Here is a 22,969-nt window from a genome sequence, read left to right on the forward strand (position 1 = left end):
CCCTCCCTTCCCCATCTTCAAACCTTCTTCGATTCACACTATCATATCCCTATCATAATGCAGATGGACAGATACACTTGAGGAATACAAGCATTTGATAATTTTTCTTTTCAAGTATTAAGCAGTGGGAGATTGATTTCGAAACGAAGACTTTCACTTACACTCTTTCTCTCGTGCCACTCAACAGATCTCTCCCCCACCCCATGCAATTACTACTTTATCTTATGTTGCCTTATTACTGATATTTGGGGGAAGGGGGAGGGGGGTGTTGGAGTTGGTCGCATTTGGCATGGTTAAGGTTCGTTCACCTTTCTAATGTACCCAACCCATGAAACACATGCAATAATATACCATAATACTCAGACAAGGAAAGAAAGATACGCCAAAAGAATCAAAGTTAACACTACAACTCAAGCTACTAGTAAGCAACAACAATCCATTTGTGAAAAAAAGAAAGTTATGTAGTACTTGCTTACTACTAGCTACAATCAACCAGCCAGAAGAATATATTTGCTTTGTCTTTTTGCAACACTTTACGCCAATGAAATAGTAGTGTAAATTGTGAGGAGACCAGCTTCATTCACATTATTATCATTTCCTACTTCCTCTTAGCCAGGCACTATAGGCCAGTCAGTGAAGGAATATACCGCCCCCCCCCCCCCCCAACAAACAACACTTGGAGTATCCATGAGGAGGAAGAAACCTAAACATTCCATTCCACCCTTCCCTCTCAAGTTCCTCTCGCTACCACCATTTACAGAAAACCATGCAGGCGCAGCACATATAAGGGAATCAAGGGTCATTCATTGGCCGAACCAACCAAATTAAAACTTTGCCCGTTAATTGCAGTACCCTCTCATTGATTACTCTTGTCATGTCCCTTCATGTTTCTTCCCATCTCAACATTGTGCAGCTTCCTCATAATTATAACTATGCCAAGCCTGCGTTGAAGCTTACTGTCCCTGCCGCTCGTCCTCCTCCTCCGAGCCTGGCAGTTAAAAATGCGCAGCAAAATCCTGAACATGCAGCTGCTCTGTTCCCTCCTGCAAACCAGGTCTTGGTTCATCAAACTATTCTCCCTCAACCCTTTCTTATTCTATTTTCTGTCAAGATCGTTTGCTTAATTTGCTCTACATGAGTTTCTTGGCATGCATATCTTAGAGCATTACATTCTTGATTATTCTGCTACCTGATGATCAAAATTTTTGTGGAAGGTTTTTCTTTCTCAATGTCATGAGATTGAAGCATTTGTAATGTCCAGCAGAGTGTTGCAGCCATTGTTTTTGGAGATGGATCGCCCTCCAGGCTGTATCCTCTGACAAAACGAAGATCAGAAGGCGCCATTCCTATAGCAGGGAATTACAGACTGATTGATGCAGTTGTCAGCAACTGCATCAACAGTAACATTTCCAAGATATACGCTCTTACCCAATTTAACTCTACTTCTCTGAATTCCCACCTTTCCAGAGCTTACTCTGGAGCATCTCTGGGGAAGGAGGGCTTTGTGGAAGTAATTGCAGCATGTCAGACTCCTGAAGCAATGGGCTGGTTCAAGGTGAAGCACTTGACACTGCGGATAACCAATTCTTTTCTTATTACTTGGTAATTCTTCATGTTACTAGACACCCTCTTCACTGATCATTTGCTTGCATCTGTGTGTTCCTGCTTCTGACTTGATTCTAGGGACCTGCTGATGCTATAAGGAGGAGCTTATCAGTGCTTGAAGAGTATCCAGTTCTGGAGTTTCTGATCCTTCCAGGACACCATCTCTATAAGATGAATTACCAGAAACTTGTAGAGGCTCATCGGAACAACTCAGCTGACATAACTATAGCAGTTCATGGTAGCAGGAGATATGATAATCCAGGATTTGGCATTTTCACAGTGAACTCCAAAAACCAAGTTACTGGATTTCTCCGGGAGCCGGGGATGAATCCTGAATCGGTATGTTTCCTACATTGCTCAATTGTGTAAATAGGTTTTTCTTCCCTCTGAAGACATTATCATTTTCTGACAAACTGAAAGTTCTTCTATCTTTTGGAGTATTTAGAATCAAATTATCTTTGATGCTTTCGTTTTGAAGGAGGCCAGCTGCACTTGTTAATTTTCAGGCACAGCATTCAGCGACATTCACTGATATCCCCACCCAGTACAATATTTATCCTGGCATGGGGATTTATGTGATTAACAGAGATGTGATGATAAACCTTGTCACAGAACATTTTCCAACCGCGAATGATTTAACGGGCGAAATAATGCCTGGGGCAATATCCTTGGGGATGAAGGTCTGTCTAGCTGATTCTAAGTTCTAACATGCTTTCATTCTAAAACCTTACCTGCATCACACTTTTGCATTTCTATCTTCTAACTAAGGGTGAAGTTTCTTTGTTAATGCAATAATGACTAGATTCACGCATACAAGTTTGAAGGGTATTGGGAGGATATGACAAGCATTGAAGCATTCTATCATGCAAATATGGAAAGCACAAAGAATGCAAGCACTGCTGCACATAAGTCAGTAACTTGGAATCCATCAATACCAGGAGCTTAACAAATGCTGAAACATCAAATATACACAAAAATGACTTACTAGTTAAAAATGTTTGTGCTGACAGCAGCTTTTACGACAGAGACAATCCACTTTATACTCTACCTCGACATTTGCCTCCAACTCTGATAACTGATGCTGTCATTGCCGACTCTGTGGTCGGAGATGGCTGCGTGCTAAGCGTAAGAAACTATAAACTTAGTAGTTATCAAAACAAAAACCAAATGCAGTACCGGCATAAGTCACCACATTTCGCATCTTTTACTTTCAGAATAGTGCAGACTGCACAGTTTGTGCAATATAATGAGCTCTTATGATTTCTTCTGAGCAGAGGTGCAAGATCAAAGGCACGGTGGTTGGCATGAGAACAAGGGTCGGAGAGGGGGCAACCATTGAGGATTCAATAATAATGGGTTCTGATACATATCCAGTAAGTAGAATACTTACTCACTTTCACCTGTATTTGTGTCTGTCAGAATAAACAAACTACATTTGCAGGGAAGTATTGTTCAAGGGGTTAACGCAAATCATGGTGTCAGCAACATTCCTATTGGGATTGGGGAAGGTGCAGTCATTAAAAAAGCTATTGTCGACAAGAATGCAAGGATTGGCAAAAATGTTTTGGTACTCTTTCTAATCAATCATTACACACTACTATTATTTGTGAAGCAATTCTGCAATACCAGGACTTGCGTACCAGCTGCACTGATTCATGTTTTTTTCGACTCAAAAGAGTTGCTAATGCCAGTCATTTACTTCTCCTATATAATGCTGCAGATCATAAATAAGGACAATGTGCAGGAGGGAGACAAGGAAGCAAATGGCTACGTGATTAGAAAAGGCATAATCATCATCATAGAGAGGGCAATTATCTCAGATGGAACCATTCTGTGAAAAATTTCAACATCTTGTCCTCTCCACTTCCTCCCAAGGAAAAAAAGACCTCACAGGCTTCTTCCTTCAATATTATGTTGGCATTTACAATGACTAAATAGCTTCCCTTGGGAACCTCAAATGCATAGTGGTGAGCTCCTCTTAAGAAAAAAACATAAATAGAGGACAAATCCATTTTAACAACCTCAAACGACAAGCGTATTCCTAATAATGGAGTAGTTCCCAAAAGGATGTGTACAAATTCACTCCTCATGAAACATTTGAATTTGGGAACCTAGCAAGTACAGTAATAAATTAAAGCCCAGCATCAATAGGTAAATACTAATGGAATGGACTTTTAAATCCACAGAAAAGAATACAAGAATCATAGCTGAAACAATGCCAGAGCACAAATCAACAGTCTCCCCAGTCACCAAATAAAATCTTTCGCAATCAATCATTTAGCCTCAAGTTTTCAGCATTTTTGCCGACTCGGTTCCCAATCCAAAAGTATACAGCTGCATAACAGGCACGACGCTTTATCAGGAGTTTAACCCATCATTTTTTTGGTGTAACTGATCAAAATGATGCTATAACATCAAGTAATTATATACACAAGCTGGGTACAATCCAACACAGCTGCATAAAGCAATTTATGACCTGAAAGCTATGCTGCTACAAAAAGCTTATCAGCCTTGACTGATGTGCTAGCGTATCGCAACCACTGATTCAGGAACTTCTGTTAAATAGAACTGATGCATTAATTACACATAATATATCATGCCAACTTCAATAAGGCTAATGTGAGGAATGTTTAGAGCCACAGCAGGACCCCTGCAATTCTTGCGAAGGAAGGAGTATCCAATATCAATTACAAGCTTTTTCAAATACGAGGATGACCTTCTTGCCTTCACGTACGAGTGTCCCATAATATATGCCGCGCCCGCTTCCTTGGCCTGGATCAAGTCCAAAAGCTCTTCCCTGACCGAGACATCCATGCCAGGGCTTTCTGGCAATTGAAATCTGACTTGGCGTCTCCTGATCTGTGGGTTCTCATCATCATAAGCTGATCTCAAACTCTGAAGAGTTAAAGATCTGCTACTCTGGATGGAGACAATTTCATCAGAATCATCCCGCTCAGATACAACTAAACTTGAATTGGTTCCCACATTTCTGGTGCTTATCACTGCCATCCTTCCATCAAATGATGCATTATCAGAACTTGAGAACTGCGGTTCAACAGCTTCCATCTGGATGAACTCTGCTATACTTTGAATGAGCAGGTTTTCAAAGTTCCCATCATCTCGCTGTATATCCTTATATCCATATCTGACAATACAGCGATACATACGATACGGTCTTGGACAAATGCGGCCGACAAGGAAGCGTTCTTCAGGTGAGACATAAGGCACGGGGACCGATTTTACACAAACAAAAACCAATACCGAATGAAAAGCAGGGAGATTTGTCACAAAGTGTGAGAAGATAGGAGGCACTCCTGTTGCCAATTCTGAGTAAATCAGACCTATCCCAGGAACACGAACAATACCAAGGCTGGGGCCCAATCCAAGCAGCCATTTCAATGGAACTTTATTGTGCACATCAAAGTTGTACTTCTTACGTGTCCCATAATGCCAGACAAACATGATGAACATAAATATCACAGAGAGCAAAAGGGAGACCCATCCACCCTGAGGAACTTTGATGAGTGCAGCCGACAAGTAAGCACCTTCAATGATCCAAAAGAAAAGGAGGAATGCTGCTGCAAACAGGAGATTCCTTTGCCATACAAAAACTATGACGAGTGACATGAGAAATGTTGTTATAAACATGACTGTCATGCAAGCCAGGCCTGGAAACCAAAACCCCAAGGTCAAAACTTAAATCCACTTACAACTCGAATATTAGCTATTGTCAAAGATTTTTAAACATGTTGTGGAAGAAGAATGAGTATCCAATATAACAGATGTACCAGAGGATGAAATATAGTCTTCATGCATCTCAAGAAAAAGTGAACCCTGAAAAACATATATGAATGTTGCCTTTATAGGACAAGCTTGTCAGTAGATATACTTTTACTCATACTGTTATTCTTTCTTTCTTGGAGAAAGAGAGGGAGAGACAGAGAGATAAAACCAAATCTCATTTTCTTACTTCTTCTGTTCTAGGCTTTCTAGTTGAATACTTATTTCAAAATGCATTTTTAAATCTCTCATAGTAACATTCCAAAGCACATTTACTGGTCCATGACCGTGAAGGTAAACTCCTTGTGATGTGTCTTTGCACAAGTTCAGATATCTCATAGGCGTAACACAACACTCAGAATAAAGACCACAAACTAAACAAATAAAAAAAAAATCCACTTCTTAAGGACAAGATTGAGGAAGAACACCATGTTGCATCTTGCCTTTACAAGTTAATACGTTCATGTCACAGTTAGACCCTTATATCTGGTAAAGGCTGATGTTATTGCCAAAGCAATAAGTATCCTGCTAGAGCAATTTCCCAAAAAATGGAAAACTAGGAATAGAAACATGCTCTTTAATAGATAAGCATTCTTATCAAAAATAGTACACTGCAAACAAACAACTAGAGATGCAAAATCCAGAAAAGGAAGTCGGAAGGGCAGTGGCAGCATCAGCTGGTGAGTGGCTTAAAGGGCTCAAAAAGTTGTGGAAAAGTGAGAGGTTAGGAGAATTTTGGAGATAGTAGGATTGGGGACAGAGGGACGAGAGAGGAAAAGAGTGAGCATCATTGCCATTTTTTAACATCAGTCTTTGGTTAACTAAAACTTGCTCAACACTATTCAATTCAAATCAGATGAGAGGCATGACCTTGCTCGCCCAATTTTAGAAATAAAAAAAAGAAGAAGAAAAGAAAAGAGAGGGAAAGGAACTCTTAGGCTAAATCAATATGTCCCTCTAAGTTCCACCTCTGCAAAACAACATCCATCCATCATCACCACCTGTCCCTGCATCGTTTTTCCTTATCCTATGCCACCACGAGAATCCAAAGCTCTCCCTCTCCTGCCAAACCAAATCCATAACCACCACCCAAACCACAAATCTCCCATTCACTCTAATGCCTGCCCTCACATCCCAGTCTTTCCACCTTCCCAAATCTGCCTTCAAGCTGCCCCACAGCCCTCTCCTCTGACAAAACAATGCGCAGTTTCAATCCACCTAATGTCGTATATTTACTCTCCAACGTCATAGTGAGCTCCTCCTTCCTTACCAAAAGTGCAGATCAAACCTTTCACCTCACATAAGCAGATATTTCCTTTAACCCACCCCAGCCCCAACCCCCAAAACCCAAAAACCCCTGGCCTGCACAAGACTTCCAACATTGCCCAGCCTCAGTTCTCACAGAAATCACCAATCTAAGGGCTTCAGTTTCTCCAAGTGCTTGTATGTTCTAAGTTGATGTGTGCAAGTTCTTTCCTCTGCTGGTGTGTCCCTATGTCTACACAAATTTTATGCAAGATTCTGGATTGTGTTTGTACATGCGTAAATACTATTTCATACATGTTTATGCTGCTCTCTCTTTGTTTCTGTGCTTTTTTTTTTGGGGTTATTATTCTGTGTTTTTAGGAGGACAGGGTTCTGCCTACCAAAGAAAGGAGAGAGAATGTTTTGGAAAGGTAGACGAAGAGGACAAGTGCAGCACCAGCAGCAGGGCAGAACCCTTTATTTAATTTCTATATCAGTAGTTTGATACAGGAGTAAAAAGGAACGCAGGGAAGTTGGTGTTGATCTATACCCTACCATCATTCATGGTCAAGCGGCTAAATTAATGCTTTAGCTATACATTTCTAAATTTGAGGGAATGTAACTGTATGGAGAAAGCTGAAGGTATTGAACAGACAAACTCATTTGTCAATTTTTAATTCATTTGCCATCAGATGTAATAAATCTTTGAATGGTAATTGCCTTTCTGGTTAATTTTTCAATTTCTTTTGGTCAAGTAAATCAATTCTGTTAATTGCATCAAGATGGACTAATAATGAAGATTAAACAACTATTAACATATCCCCAAAAAAAAAAAAATTCAGGTGAACTTGAAAAAAGAGAACTATTGGGTAATAATCAAATGCAATAACCTATAGCATAATATATTTAGTTAACTTACCGTATGCATTCCCAATTGTAGTTGTATCCTGGAATCCAATTGCTATAGCAAGGGTAATAATCATGAGAATCCAATTTATTTCTGGTATGTAGATCTGCCCATATATGTGTCTTGAGGTGTGGACAACCTTGACCCTTGGGAAACAACCAAGTGCGTTACATTGTTTAACAATAGAAAATGTAGCTGAAATAATAGCCTGACTAGCAACAATTGCAGCAAGAGTGGCAATCACAAACATAGGCCAATATATGCTACCTGCAAAAGAGACCACCAGCAGAATGAAACGTTAACTTTATTTCATGCAGAAACTTATGGGAGAAATCACAAATTGTATAGAAGAAAACTAACCAGGTATTGAGTCATAGAAACCACGTGGAATGGATGGGATATTTTTTGAGAGAAAAGCAGCCTGGCCCATGTATTGGATCACAAGACAAGGGTATACAACAAAGGTAAATGCTATCTGGAAAGTTAAAAACAGGAAAACCAACACAGTGAAAAGGAAGATCACTGATGTAGTGGTTAAATTACACTCAGTTATGCAACCCATGATGCTTGTTATAATACTTCCTCCAAGCATAGACTGATAGTCCATGATCTTAAGATGAAGTACCACAATAACATCTGAAGAGGCTTACCCTCCAGCCCCCAAGATGTAGAAGGAAAATTCATTACTCAGCACCAGAAGAAAATAATAGGACTTACCCGAATTGAGCTGGCAGTGAAATGGCCAAGATCTGCAAACATAGCTTCAGTACCTGTTGAACCGGCAAAAAAATAGTAATTTTCAGAGTCAAGTAAGAGATTGTATTCACATGGTTTTAGCAGTAGAAACAATAAGTGGACACATTTTGAACTCTAAATTAACAAGTAATTACATTCTCCTCTGTTTTAGCCAAACTAACATTACGTTCAGTTTTGGAAAAACATACACCCTTATTGAAATAAAAGACACGGGTTCTCCAGAAAATAGAATGAGTATATTAGGCTCAAAAAACCAAATGATGACAAAATACAAAAGAATAAAAGCAAACTTCCCCACCCAACTCTGAAACTTCAACCAGCCCACCTTGCTCAAAGACTCTCAAAGTTCTGTACACAAGTGAATTTGACTACTGAATTTGTTCAAAGTTGAAGCTCAAGAGACTGTTTCTAAGGTTCTGGGGGATGGCTTATTCTAGTGTTTTTACAGCCAAATTTGTTACCATGGGGATGAGATGGGCTATGGTGGCATTGCTTGGATTTTGGAAGCCAACTCGGAGCGGTAACAAGTTACAGCAGCAGTTCACTGTCACAATTTTGTATTATGGATTGGTTAGCTTTCTGTTTTCTTTTTGCTATCCTGAATTCGCACTTCAATTGATTTAAAATCTAGATTTCAGGCATTGCCTCAGGATGGCATGTGACAAACTTTATGCTCAAGTAATCAAACTTTACAATCACCATTAAGTATTTAATACCACGGAGGTTCTTTTCTACAGATGACTTAGAATAAAGGGGACATTGTCATTTTTCAAAATCTTAGGGGGTCAAGCGGTTATTTGGCCAGCAAAATGGGTTCTAAATGTATTTAAACCTAAAGATAATGGGGTGAACAAACAAAAATTGCTTAACCACCAGTCACAACTTTCCAATGTGACAATAGAAAACAACCAACATACTCTTACAGCTACCTGTAATGGCCAGGAGAACTCCTCCAAGTGATATCCATCCATCTTTGCCAGTTTCCTTGAAGAACTTAACAATGTAGTGTGGAGAAAGAGCAGAGACTATTTTGGGGTTCCAATGTATTACATTGTACAGCCCAAGGACAAATATTGATATCAACCAAAGGACGACAACTGGTGCAAATAGAAAAGCAACCTTGTGTGTACCACAGTGCTGAAGAGCGAAGAGCCCAACCAATATCACACAGACAATCAATATAACTTCACCTATATAAAAAGGTAGTTTAAAAGCCATAAGAAAACAAAGTAGAAAGACCAACAATAGTCATCATTGACAAATAAAAAGATGTGCATGTACCCTGAGTTAACTTGTTCTCTGCAACTTTAATTCCAGATACAGAAGACAGAACTGCAACAGGATAGCATAATCCATTAGTAAATATGCCTGAGGCCAAACATATAGTACAAAATTTAATTACAAAAGCCCAGGCAAGATGATTTCCAACAGCCTTACTACAAATAGGTGTACTGGAGAAAAAGTTGAGTATTACTAAAAGGAAAAGATAAAAAATATATATATGTACCACATGTAAACACTCCCTCCGTCCCATTGTTAATGTTATGTATTCACTTTTTTGGATGTCCCAAAATAAGAGTCACTCTCTAAAAGTCAACACAACAGTTTATTAGTTTTCCCACTTTGCCATTTGAAAAAGTAGCTTTTCCCACCTACCAATGTGTTCCTCATACTTTCACATTTTGAATTTGAGGATAACATTGTAAAATCACCCAAATCCAACTCATCCAAACACAATGATTACATGTTCCCTTAAAGAGTTGGTTTCCGAAAAATGACTCAAATTATGGGACGTAGGGAATATCAAACATTTCCAAAAGTAAATTAGGAAATTTGTGTAGGTTTCATTCTCACGGTTAGATTATAGCTTCAACCATTTAGACATCGGATGTCATAAAAGTGTTATTGGAGCATACTCTAAGCACTTTTCTAACAATTATATCATACCCAATGATTGATGGCATGAACATAATTATGTCCGTGCAAAACAAAGAAATTATAGAAGGGATCGTTTTCCTCATAAGTGAAGTCCATCTGGAAATATACACCACTAAAGTAAGATTGTAGCTTTGAGTGATTAACTCAGAATCTACCATCAAGCAACCTGGAGTACAAAATTCTAGAGCTATCTTAAACCCAAAACTAAGTGAATAAATAAATAACAAATGCCTATAGATGTACTAGCCTACCAGAAATTGCAGGAGTGATTACACCATCACCTATGACCATGCAAGCCCCCAACAATACCACAAGAAGTAGAACCGTTCGCGACTTCTTATGTTTCTCAAGAAATCGCCTCAATGGTACAGATGATGCATGCTGAGCCGAAGGGCCATATTTATAAGTGGATAACTCCTCGTCAGCTGCTTGTTGATTTGGAAGTAAACTAAACTTTGCATGTCTGCAGAGCAGAGAGTAAAGAGCAAATGTTCCACCTGAATGTAATTGAGCCTAGTTGGTAAAAGAGATGCATATTCCTTCTATAATCCAGACAAAAGTTCACAAAAACGTGGATAAATATACCTTCACCATTATCATCAGCACTTAGCAGTATGAGCGTGTATTTGAGTAGAGGTATCAATGTTAAGGTCCAAAAGATGAGAGAAAATGCACCAAATATGGCATCCTCATTGGTATGACTTGACAGCTTCCCAACAAATATGCTCTTGTATACGTAAAGAGGAGAAGTGCTCAAATCTCCATATACCACCCCAAAGCTTTGGTAGGCCAAAAGCAAGTTTCTGGAAAGATCTGCCAAAGGAATCTGCAAGTCCACATACATCAATTTGTAGTTCAAATTCAAATGTGCTGGTACAGATATATTCATATCGAGGTGGATAGTTTCTTGGATGCAGGATGCATTTGTTTGTGATCATATGTGGCACATAAGCACCGCAGAAAGAGAGAGAGAGAGAGAGAGATGTCCTACAGGTGACCTGAAATATTAAATAGCCAAAGCTCCGGAAAAACAATTAGTAATACAGAAGGTCAACAGACTTTATTTTAGTGGTTATTTAGAGGGGCAGCGATGGCAAGCAAGAAGTAAGGTCGAGGGAGTAATGGAGGGAGGGCGAATCAAACCTCCATCCTAAGACAATAAACAGAGACCCTTACGAAACCCGATTCTTGAGGTTATTATTAAGAACATAAGAACTTAGGACAGATAACTTCCTTTCCTACTTTTCCAAGCTAACAGGATATTGTCCCCCTCTAGCTAAAAATGGAGAATGTCAAAGCAACTATAGGCATGCTTTAGACCCTCCTTGTCAATAACTTTTCGGACACCAAATTTGTTCCTTGGTGAAGCAATTTGTAATCTTTGCAGCACAGAAAAAGAAAACACCTTATGTCAACTTTCTAGGAGGATACATTTACTTTTTCTGGATATTACCTACACTACCACTCAACATCTTATCAAACCAGTAATAGCACAAGTGATGCTAAAAGCAGCATCAAAAAACACAGTACTTACAATCAATAAGCCTATCATAGTTATTAGATGGAAATATATCATAAGATAATAAAGTGAATTCTTAGTCCATAACTTAAACAAGTAAAAGTTCAATGCGTTACATATTTGCAGTTCACTAAATAAAAAAAAAGGTTTATTACTAAGGTGAGTTGCAGGCCATTAATGGGTTCTTTGCTCTTTTGTAAAGTTACTGATTAAATAAAAATGTTGCTTGCTGTGTGAACATTATTAGCACCCTACAGAAAAGTATAAAAAAAAAAAACTTGAAATTATTTTTGCCCCACCGCAAATAAACCACCGCTCACAGGCTCATCAATAAAGAACTAAAATTAATAAAGAACAGTAGTATGACATGTATAGCAAAGGGTTTCACAAAGAAAACTAAGAAGGCAGGCAATAAAAAGCAGATGTTCCAATACCTTGGCAGCTAAATTTTTGGTCCTCTTGGGCACCTGGGTTGGTTCAGTTCGTCCCTCTGGCCCACTAGCACAACTGGAGTTTTGACCTCCATTGGCTGCTTGCTGATGCAAGACATCATCACTGTCTTCCTCGCGATCAATATCAACAGTATACATCTATTGCCACCCAGCATTATATACAAACAATTTCAAAAGTTTATATTCAATTGATGTTGCTAAATGTTTATTTAAAGAAGAGAAGTAGTAAGAGTTTGAACAAGCAAGCAAGCAAAAAACTTCGCTGAGAACAAAGCAGAAATTGAAACTCCAAGCATTAAATTAATCCAAAATGTAGAGAAGTCCCAGGCAAATAATTACAAGAACGATTGAATAGTGCGTTTCAGAATGAAACCCATCTGGGCCAGCATAGAAGCTAGAGGAAAACACCAAATTAATTGTAAAGATAAGCAAGTACTAGATACAGAAAAACGATCTGGGCCAGCATAGAAGCTAGAGGAAAACACCAAATTAATTGTAAAGATAAGCAAGTACTAGATACAGAAAAACGAAATCTTCAGGTAGCAACAAATGATGAACCCATTATCACACAAGCATACATAAACGACATGTCAATATATGTGGACATTCAGCTCACAAACAAATAATTGTCAATCAATCAATCAAAGCTCAATGACAAGGGAGAAACAGCGAAGTGATATCCATGTCATCACAAAGTTAAAGTTCGTATCTTTCTTTGGAAGAAATGGTGGAAATACATATGCATAGATGCATAGATGATAGACACAGGATTGGAGAAATCCAGGATTGATGAAGAACATACTTAGAACAAAATCCAGGATTGGAGAAGAACAAAATCCAGGATTGGAGAAGAACAAAACAAACTATCCACAGGCAGACAGACGGGATGGGATACGTGAATTAAAAATGAAACCCCAGAAAGCTCCACCCACCAACCAACCCCCTGGCAAAGGCAGAAATTTAAATCGATGGGTGCACGTAGAGAGAAATGCCAAAAAAGGAAACAGAGACGTCGAAATCCCAAAATTAGTAAGAATAGAAAAGGGGGGGTAGGAAAAATGACTCACCGCGGAATTGGGGGATGGATTGATGATATGGGCGACGGAAAGGGAGGAGGGGAAGATGGCAGGCTCAAGCTATATTGATTAACACAACACAAGTAGCAGCAACACACTTCTTGTTGTATATTGGGAGGGAGGGAGGGATACTACTGTCTGCAACTCTATATCTCTTCTCCTCTTTTTCTATATACATATATTTAACCAATGAAAACATTAATAATTATCAATTGGTGATGATGAGAATTGATGTCAGGCTTCATCAACATCTACATCTGCTCGCCTGCTCCTCTGCATCTGCATCTTACGAAGTAGTAGTTATATTTGGCTCCTGACTCCCACCATTTCACTTTCACCTCTTTTTTAAGTTTTTCTTTTCTTTTTGGTTTGGTTTTTGACTACTCGTTAGTACTACGTAGGATAGAGGGATCATTTTTATGACAACAAGTGTGCGGTGGGGGGCCCCTGTTTTGTGTTCCCATCCCCCAATCATTTTTATATTTTAACATTAAAATTACACTAACATATATATATATATATATATATATATATATATGGTCCTAGTACCAACTGGCAATTTATTTAGAGAGGAAAGAGGGGCTGGAAGGAACGGTTGCAGTTCATGGTCAAGATTTGATTAAAAATATTTTAAGGTTCAGATTTCATCTTGTACTTCATTTTTAATAATATATATGAGACCTACAAAATTTTGTTTGAAAGTTACACGTTGTTAAAAATAAATTACATCATTTACAAACAAACTTATGCCGCATGCAAAAATACACATAACCTTCAGGAATGATTGCTTCTGCAACCGTTCCTGCCCGAGTCGTCCTTTAAGGAGTACCTTTGATAAAGCATGATATACTACCACTACAACAAAGTTAGTGCCAATAATGATTAAGGGTTGTGTGTCGAAAGCTGAAATACAAGAACTAAAATTTAATAAATGAAGTTTGAATTTTTATAAATTATTAAGTACTAAATTTGATATGTACGTTTGAACGTGTATCATATTCAGTAATAAATAAATAATTTATCACTTATTTTTAAAAATAAAATTTATAAATAAAATTTTAGCACCCCTTAATTAATTCAAATATCTCACTTTTTTATTGTCAAATGTATCTGAATCGTTGAATTTGGTTAGCAGACAGGAGGAGGATTGAGGGACGATCCAAAATGATCCATCCAATTGTTGTCTTTATTTGCTTTGCTTTGCAGATGTGCACACGATTTTCACGCGCATCAGCAACAGCATCTCTCTGTTCCTGATGCGGACTGGACTCTCGTACCCTTTACCACCACCAAGCACTAACTAGAGACAGCACTAGTCATTTCTGGTTCCGCACCACAACTTCATTATTATTATTTTTTTTTTCAATAGTCAACTCTACCCTTACTCTATCTACGGGAAAGACCTAATTGGACTTACGAGGAACCAATAGGAACAGAATCACCATCGAATCAAACGGGACAGAATTACCATCGGACCAAACGGATGCATGGTGCACCCGTCTGAATTTTTTGAAGCACCACAATTGTGCTAGCCTAAGGCTGATGGTTCCACAACTTCATTATTAGAGGATAAAAATTGAGAGAATTCTTCCTAAAGGGATCGTAGAATTTTCCCTAATATAAAAACCATATTTATAATTAATTAGATTATTTCTCCTTGATTGTGTGCCATATACATAATAGGTTTTACACATGTTGGCGGGAGGCTGTGTAAATTTTCGTACGTGTGTAGCTATAATATTGAATTTTTTCCCATCATTTTTTTTTCAAGTTTTAACCAAAAATTCAACGCGAAATAAAGTTTGCAAAATTTTAATCTCTTGAATTCGTCTCTATATATTTGATTTTACACAAAATATGAATGAATTACTATCTTTTTTTTATACAACACGAAAAATAAAGCAAACTAACATAACAAAATTTATTGTGTCGCCATAATAAATTAACAAGAAAAATTATATTACTTTATCATGAGAGAAATTATATTACTTTATTCCCACAATATATAAATAAACAAGAGGGATCCACGTTAAAAACTCTCCACAATCATTTACCTCTTGCACCAATTTAAACTTAACAAGTAGGACTTTATCATATTTTTTTTTAGATTAACTAACTTTTTAATCACCAAGTTAAAAAAAAAAAATCACTAAGAAAGTAACATTTGATGATGAGCATAATTATCTTAAAAAGTCAATGAAAAATGCAAGGGTGCACGGCACACGTCGGGACCTTGAATGGGTGATCCTCATCCTTTAGATATGTAGATAGATGCATCATATAACCCTAAAGTGGGGACCTTGAGCCGTTGTGGAAGAGGATAATCCTCTATTTTTTTTATCTAATAAACGGGGAAATGGAATGCCTTCTATTCACGAGTTCCTAAGATGGCATCAATTGCAAAAAATAACTGAAAAAAAAAAATTAGATCCAATTATAAAAACAACGAGAAAAATCAGATCGTTGACCTACTAAAGTGATATGACCTGAATTAGGATTGCAAACGAGTCGAGTCGAGTTGAAATTTAGGCTAATCGAGCGAGTCTCAACTTAATTTTATCAAATTGAAATTTGAACTTAAATTCGACGAGCTGCCAATTTAAAATTTGAACTGGAGCTCGACTCAAATTCGAGTCGAGTAGAGCTCGATTTCCAAAAAAATAAAAAGTAATTATTTTTTAAAAAAATAAATTAAATAATATTTTTTTGAATAAATAATAAAATATTAAAAAAATATATATAATTTTATTTTTAAAATATAAAATAAAATAAATATATATATATGCGATTTAATAATTTGAGTTTGAGCTCGAATTCGATTTCACTCGATCAACTTGAGCGATCAGTTGGTTTGCAGCCCTAACCTGAACTAACAAGAGAAGTTGCATCAGAGAAACCAGTCGTCAGAGGTTATCAAGTTGGTTTCGGAAGTAATAAGTAAATGATGAAGTGAGTGAGTATTAGAGAAGTGAATGCCGTTCGTTCACCTTTACTCATAATACCTTTTAGTTTCTTCATTGAGATTGGGATAAGCTGTGTGTCTGTGGTGCGAGCTCCCTCCCTCCCTCCCTCCCTCCCTCCTATGGAATAGTATAAGGTTTTTCACTATCCTTATCACAACTGATTAAGGTGTATGCCATTAGACATATTCGGAAGTTTTTACAATTGTCCAATTCACTTGTTTCTTGTAAAAATCTTTCCTTTGGCTCTCCTCTCCACTTTTATTACTTATAATAACTAGACTAGTAGTAGTATTAACTAGTCTATCAAAGGGCAACGGAGCTGTAGAATTCAATTCAATCTTCTGCTACTTCTTCTTCTTCTTCTTCTTCCCATTTCTGACTCTTCCATTATCCCATTGCCGCCCTTAATTTAATACATGCAATTCGCATGTTCCTTCTTCTCGTAACTGCTTCCTTCCTGTCAAAGTTTACCATTCTTCCTGAACAATTCATTTTCTTCTTTGGTACAAATTTACAACCTCCTTTTTTTTTAATTGTTGCTGTAACTAATTGCGTTCTTTTAACTTTTATTTTTTTCAATTGAACATTTTCCCCCCCTCTCTCTTTCAAGTAAAGTCCCATTCTTTTTTTTTTTTTTTTTTTGCATTGAATTGATAAGTGGAAAAAAAAAGATTAAAGAAAAAGAAAGGAAAGGTTGGCATTGAATTAGGATCAAGGAGACAATAATCCTCTTTTTTGTTTTTTTGGGTGTATAGTTACAGTATTGCAAAATGTGCAAGTAGTTTATACCTTGATGTCGTTTCTGTGTAGCTATGTTTCTTTCGATGATTGTGGAAGTTTTCCACTTCAAATTGATGTTAGTTGAGTGGGCCTTATGTGTTTGTTTTTTTGCTTGACAGTAGTTGAGCATTAACTCGGCTCACTACATCCTAAATTTTGCTTGCTCATTTGTGTCAGCGGATGAGCTTTTCGCCTTCACCATTGTTGCAAGCCGTCCGGGTATCGCATTTCCCTGCAGACCAATCAGTATCACCATTTCTATTTGTCTGAATTTTACTTGATGGAAAAGCTAATCCTAAGTACTACCGCTTTTCCTAGCTTTCAAAGAAAACCCTCATTACTTTCCACCTTGGTGCCTTCTGATGCTACTGTAAAGCTGGCAGCAGCAACAATTCCCATCACAAGTACAAAAACTAAATCCCCTTCCCATTTTGGTCTTCTTTTGCATAGGAGTTGCTGCGTTAATCCTTACAAGGGCAATAACGCTGTAGGCGTTCGGACCCTTCACCATGATCATGATGTTTACGACAGCAACGACAAAGATGATGCTGAAGTTGCTGGTGACCATCAACTGCAAAAGGAGGATTCTGCTAGCACTGATTGGGAGGTGAAATTTCTTGGGCAAATGGGCCCTTTCCAGAACTTACCCTCTGAAAAGAGGAAAGAGCAACAGAAATCCAGGTTGTTGCAAGATACTGATAAGATGGATTGGTGTGTGAGAGCTAGGAAGATTGCCCTCAAATCTATTGAAAACAGGGGCTTGACTTCTGTCTTGAAAAATTCTGTCAACGGTAATAAGAAGAAGAGAAAGAAGAACAAAAAGAAATCCAAGGTTGAGGATGTTGTTATTAAAGAACTGGACGAGGATTCAGATTTTGATATTCACGAGGGAGATTTCAACAATGTGGCTGATCTGCATTCTTCGGATGATACAAGTGACCTCAGGGAAATGGCGAGTATGATGGCTGATGGAATGTTTCAAGAAAGAAAGGACAAAACCATGGAAACATTTATTCAGAGGATTTCTCAGTTTTCGGGGCCATCTGATCGTAGGAAAGAGATTAATTTGAATAAACTCATTGTTGAAGCACAGACTGCTGAGCAAGTATTGGAAGTCACTGCTGATATGATCATGGCTGTTGTGAAAGGGCTTAGCCCTTCACCGCTTTCACCTTTGAATATTGCAACTGCGTTACACAGAATTGCCAAAAACATGGAGAAAGTGTCAATGACAAGGGCTCGCAGATTGGCTTTTGCTCGTCATAAAGAGATGTCCATGCTTGTGGGAATTGCAATGACTGCATTACCTGAATGCTCTGCACAGGGAATTTCAAATATTGCATGGGCTTTGTCAAAGATAGGTGGCGAGCTTCTGTATCTCTCAGAAATGGATAAACTGGCAGAGGTAGCCTTGACCAAGGTTGGTGAGTTCAATTCACAAAATGTTGCCAACATAGCTGGTGCTTTTGCCTCTATGCGGCACTCTTCTCCAGAACTATTTTCGGGTTTAGCCAGAAGAGCCTCAGAGATAATCGACTTATTTCAACCACAAGAGATCGCTCAATTGTTGTGGGCTTTTGCTTCTCTCTTTGAGCCTGCCGACCTTTTGCTGGATTCTTTGGATCATGTTTTCAATAATATCAACCAATTCAAGTATTCCATGGATGTTGTAACTAAAAATGCTAGTCTAGAAACAGGAAGGGAAGTTAATGGAGAAGCCACATCTGAAAGCAATTTATGCAGCCCTGTCCTGAGTTTTAATAGGGATCAGCTTGGGAATATATCCTGGTCCTATTCTGTTTTTGGACAGATGGAACGTGTCTTCTTTAACCATGTTTGGAGAACGCTAAGCCAGCTTGAGGAACAAAAGATTTCTGAGCAATACCGGGAGGGTGTAGTGTTTGCTTCTCAAATTCATCTTGTGAACCTATGTCTGAAACATGAATTTCCACATCTCCAGTTGTCTCTGAAGAGTGATTTGGAGGAGAAAGTTGCTCGAGCAGGAAGAACCAAGAGATTTAATCAAAAGACCACTTCCTCATTTCAGATGGAGGTGGCACGTCTTCTTGTTAGCACAGGCCTAGATTGGGTCAAAGAATATGAGATGGAAGGGTATACCTTGGATGCAGTCTTGGTTGATATTAAAGTTGCACTTGAGATTGATGGTCCAACTCATTTTTCAAGAAATTCGGGTTGGTACCATCTCTAGAGACCTTGTAGTATCTATTTTAATTTGAATTTTGCTTATACTGCAGTTAATCTAATTCTTAACCTACTTTGAAGGTGTCCCACTCGGACATACAATGCTAAAACGCCGCTACATTGCTGCTGCTGGTTGGAAGCTTGTGTCCGTGCCGCACGAAGAAGTGAGTAATCTACTTAGTTACTAATTCTTCTTCATATTCTTGGTGTGCATTAAAAAATGTCTTATTCAATGATCTAGAATGAGTTGACCCAAGAGATTCATACAACCAAACGATAACCAGTCTCTGTATCTCCGCCTCGTTTCATACTACCCTCCTTGCACCACAATTTACTGTCCAAAGAGGAAAAAAAAAAGATGCAGATGAAAATTCTGGCATTGGTTTCCTTTCCTGAGACTTTTTTAGCATTCCTAGGTTATCATCTATATGATGTCCGTATGTCATACCTGTTGTTGGCTCAGTGACCAACTATTAGGAGTCGAGACTTTTCTCTGAAAGCTTCTTTACTTTCCAATTCAGAAAAATACTTTGAATGCAAGGTAGTTTTTGGTAACAAGAGGAACTATATGGTTCAGGATACGCTGTTTTCTTTGCAATGCCTTGGAAATCAAGTACAAATTTCTATATGGACGTGAAGATGTTAGAATTGATAAACTTAAAATTTCACATCAAGCAAATGGTTCCTTCATATTACTGGATTGCCGTTGGCAGAAATTATTTTGGTGGTGATAGTTGAATGTTACTATACTATGTGACTGGATCTGTTTAATCTGTAAGTGGATGACTAGGCCAAAAAGTGTAGGAATTCTTCTATGGGTGTGGGAGATGGCCCGAAGCCTTCAAGACAAATGTTTGGTTTGTCCCCCGAACACCTACCAGATAACAGAAGTTGCCTTCTGAAATGATAGGCACTGACAACCATATAGTAGTTTGAGGGGTATAGAAGAAAGCCATAAGAGCTATCTATTGGATTCCTGAGTCTAGAATACAATTGGTGTCATCAACTCACCTTTATTACTTTGATCTCTTTATCAACTATTTAATCCTACTGCTGTACCAAAAACATAATATTTCGGGACTCTTTTATTCAATGGTTGGTACATAAACAGTCTGCGAACTAAGCAGCAGAATTCCTGTATTGCCTCTAGTAATTTGTCAGTTTCAGAAAGCAAAAGGAAAGGGTAATAAACCCTTTTGTGTAGTACACTCTGGTGTGCAAATTGTGATCTTGTAGAATTTAGGTTGGATTTTGCAATATTTTTGCCTGTCTTCTTATTGTTATAATAAGGTTATGTGCATGAAATCTTCAGATGTATCACCAAATACGCATGAATTATATAAAAACGCTGATTTTGTACTTTGAGCAGTTGGTAAAGAAAAGTTTACTTCTAAATGATAGTTCCATGCTCTTTAACAATAGGTTCATTTCAAAAGAATGACTTTTACACAAACACCATGGAAAAGATTCTGGAACTTTTCAGAATTTGCCATGGCGAAAGATTCTCCAATTTGAGACCACATAAGTGCCTTTAGATGGCAAATTATTAGTGTGCTCTGAGCTGCGGTGCTGGTCATGTACTAGACAACAACCTTCATTCTCCACAAGCTTCATTAGTTTCACTTTTCACTGGAATTTTGAAGCTTCCTTGTGATTTTGCGTGCTATACCTTTATTTCCTGTCTTTGGAATCAGCAGTTGATTAAGAGAAAGTGTTACACGAACTGTTCTTAATTGTATGCCCTATAGTAGAGGGAGGTCAAATTTTCAAAATTTTCATTTGTAGTTTCCCTCCTTTTCCAAAGGAGATGCATGCGAGTTTCAATCCCTATTACTTTCTGTGGGCCATCTGCTGGGAGTTCCAGTTTAGTGATTTTTCACCCCGTGCTACAAATATGTATGAGGATACATTTGACTTAAAAAAAACCACTCCTAGTTCTTGGTGTTTTTCTGAATCCCTAATCCATGGCAGGACTCCCTAAACATATAGAAGCAACAAATGAAAATTTTTGACATGTAGCATTTATGTGGTGGTGGTGGTGTTGTTGCAGTGGGAAGAACTTCAGGGCGAATTCGAGCAGCTGGATTACCTAAGAAGAATCCTCGATGATCACATTTGTAGAGAGAGAGAGCATCACTCGGTCTGGTGAATTGGGTTAAAGTGTGTTAAAAGGTTTCCCTGGTCGAGGACAAATGAGTGTCACTCTTCACTTGAGTTAGCTGTTGCTGTTTCCGAGTACAGGTACATATGAAGATACAAGCTCAAAGCCTGTTGTCCACGGGCTCCTGCTTTTGTTAAGGATTAAAACGACTCGGATGGAGGCCCACAATCCATTTGGATGAAAAATCAGCTCTTGTCTCGGTCACTTGTGTCCCAGGATGTGCCACCACCATTTAATCAGTAATTACAGAAGATTCTTGGGGCAAGAAAGTATCTGAGTTTTTATGCCATGTAAAAGAATCTTTTGCTTAGAACAATCTTCAGAGGTATCTCATCGTGTTGAGGAACTTGGAAATAACATGAAAAGAGAATGCATGTGGACACTGTCCTGCAAATTACTCGGCATCATGGAGCATAACACGGAAGAATCGGCCAAACTTCAAGATGGCCATGATCAAAGCTGCAAACCAAAGATGGACAAATATCCAAATAGAGCTGGAAGGCAAGAAGCTGATTAGCCAGCTACATTCAAAGCTCATGTCATCAAGGAAGTCGACTAGCTACAATCATTGAAGACGTGCAGTCCCTTTGTACTTTGTTTTCACAGTGCTGCTCCTCCCCCATTAACATAGATGATAAGAATGTTCAAATGCGCAAATATGCTCTCAACATTTGGAGTGCTGAGGCACTCGAATAGATTATGCTAGGGCCTTTGTCCTTTTTGCTCGGACCGTTGTCCATATACTGTACATTTTGACAGGCAATATTAATACAAGCTATCGTTTCAAATGCAAATGCCACATGAGTAGGATAGAGCAGGGTGGGTCTCAGCATGCAAATGCAAATTTGTTTAGGTGGTGAATTGGTCCTGGCGGATCAAATAAGAATCACACACAAATATTTTGCCAAATAAAATCTCATCGGTCGCTTGCATTGCATATTTGCATTGCATGAGAACAAAAACATTTGTTGACTGTTGATTAGGTTGTTCGTTGAATTTTTTTAGTAATAAAACAATGAGAGGACACAGCTGTACTGCATCCCCGCCTCACGTGTCTGAATCTCAAAGTCAGAAGCAATAAGTCATCCCCCAGGGCGGGGGCTCCGTTGTCTTAGTCACTTGTGTTTTTTCCTTTTCTATTCACCGGTTGTCTTAATCAATCAGTATTTATGTATGTCTAGAGTATCATTCATTCACTAATAGTATTATAGTGGACGTGTGTGATCAAAGTTTACAAATCCAAATTTTACAAATATATCTTACATCCAACTACCGTGATAGTGTAAACTAGGCTGCAAACGACTCGAGCTCGATCAATATCGAACTCGAGTCGAGTTCGAACTGATTCGAGTCGAAATCGAGCTCGAACTCGAGCTCAAAATATTAAGCTCGTTAGTTCGTGAGCCGGGTATATATATATATTTTTTATTTTTTTATTTTAAGTATATATATTTTTTATATTTTTTTTAATTTTAATAGTAAAATTACATATATATCCTTAATATTTTATTATTTATTAAGAAAAAAATATTATTTTATTTATTTTTTAAAAAATAAAATAATTATTTTTTATTTTTTTCGAGTT

General features: G+C 38.0%; 3 protein-coding genes across 10 annotated transcripts; 2 read left to right on the top strand and 1 right to left on the bottom strand.

The window, feature by feature from the left end:
- Positions 1-874: 874 nt before the first annotated feature.
- LOC140038594 (inactive glucose-1-phosphate adenylyltransferase small subunit 2, chloroplastic-like) lies at positions 875-5,086 on the top strand. Its single transcript, XM_072083978.1, has 9 exons — positions 875-1,054; positions 1,244-1,555; positions 1,684-1,944; positions 2,112-2,285; positions 2,408-2,514; positions 2,616-2,730; positions 2,880-2,978; positions 3,047-3,172; positions 3,326-5,086. The coding sequence occupies exons 1-9, from the start codon at positions 875-877 to the stop codon at positions 3,440-3,442; spliced, it is 1,491 nt and encodes a 496-aa protein (XP_071940079.1). The 3' UTR covers positions 3,443-5,086.
- LOC140038335 (potassium transporter 4-like) lies at positions 3,998-13,662 on the bottom strand. 2 transcript variants are annotated; one of them, XM_072083649.1, is made up of 11 exons: positions 13,270-13,645; positions 13,005-13,145; positions 12,185-12,340; positions 10,817-11,057; positions 10,483-10,728; positions 9,575-9,625; positions 9,223-9,483; positions 8,255-8,307; positions 7,898-8,012; positions 7,550-7,804; positions 3,998-5,273 (listed from the first exon to the last, which is right to left on the bottom strand). In XM_072083649.1, the coding sequence occupies exons 3-11, from the start codon at positions 12,338-12,340 to the stop codon at positions 4,186-4,188; spliced, it is 2,466 nt and encodes an 821-aa protein (XP_071939750.1). In that variant the 5' UTR covers positions 13,005-13,145; positions 13,270-13,645; the 3' UTR covers positions 3,998-4,185. The 2 variants fall into 2 exon arrangements, with proteins under 2 accessions (XP_071939750.1, XP_071939749.1); XM_072083648.1 differs by lacking the exon at positions 13,005-13,145 and having other exon boundaries at positions 13,270-13,662.
- A 2,430-nt stretch (positions 13,663-16,092) lies between these two features.
- LOC140004198 (RAP domain-containing protein, chloroplastic-like) lies at positions 16,093-22,178 on the top strand. 7 transcript variants are annotated; one of them, XM_072083655.1, is made up of 5 exons: positions 16,093-16,375; positions 17,199-17,320; positions 17,472-19,213; positions 19,305-19,387; positions 21,274-22,178. In XM_072083655.1, exons 3-5 carry the CDS (start codon positions 17,647-17,649, stop codon positions 21,370-21,372), a joined length of 1,749 nt encoding a protein of 582 aa, XP_071939756.1. In that variant the 5' UTR covers positions 16,093-16,375; positions 17,199-17,320; positions 17,472-17,646; the 3' UTR covers positions 21,373-22,178. The 7 variants fall into 7 exon arrangements, with proteins under 7 accessions (XP_071939756.1, XP_071939751.1, XP_071939753.1 ...); XM_072083650.1 differs by having other exon boundaries at positions 17,199-19,213; XM_072083652.1 differs by having other exon boundaries at positions 16,095-16,227; positions 17,199-19,213.
- The last annotated feature ends 791 nt before the right edge of the window (positions 22,179-22,969 follow it).

This window comes from Coffea arabica, chromosome 3e (assembly GCF_036785885.1).
Source record: "Coffea arabica cultivar ET-39 chromosome 3e, Coffea Arabica ET-39 HiFi, whole genome shotgun sequence".
NCBI classification, from domain to species: Eukaryota; Viridiplantae; Streptophyta; class Magnoliopsida; order Gentianales; family Rubiaceae; genus Coffea; species Coffea arabica.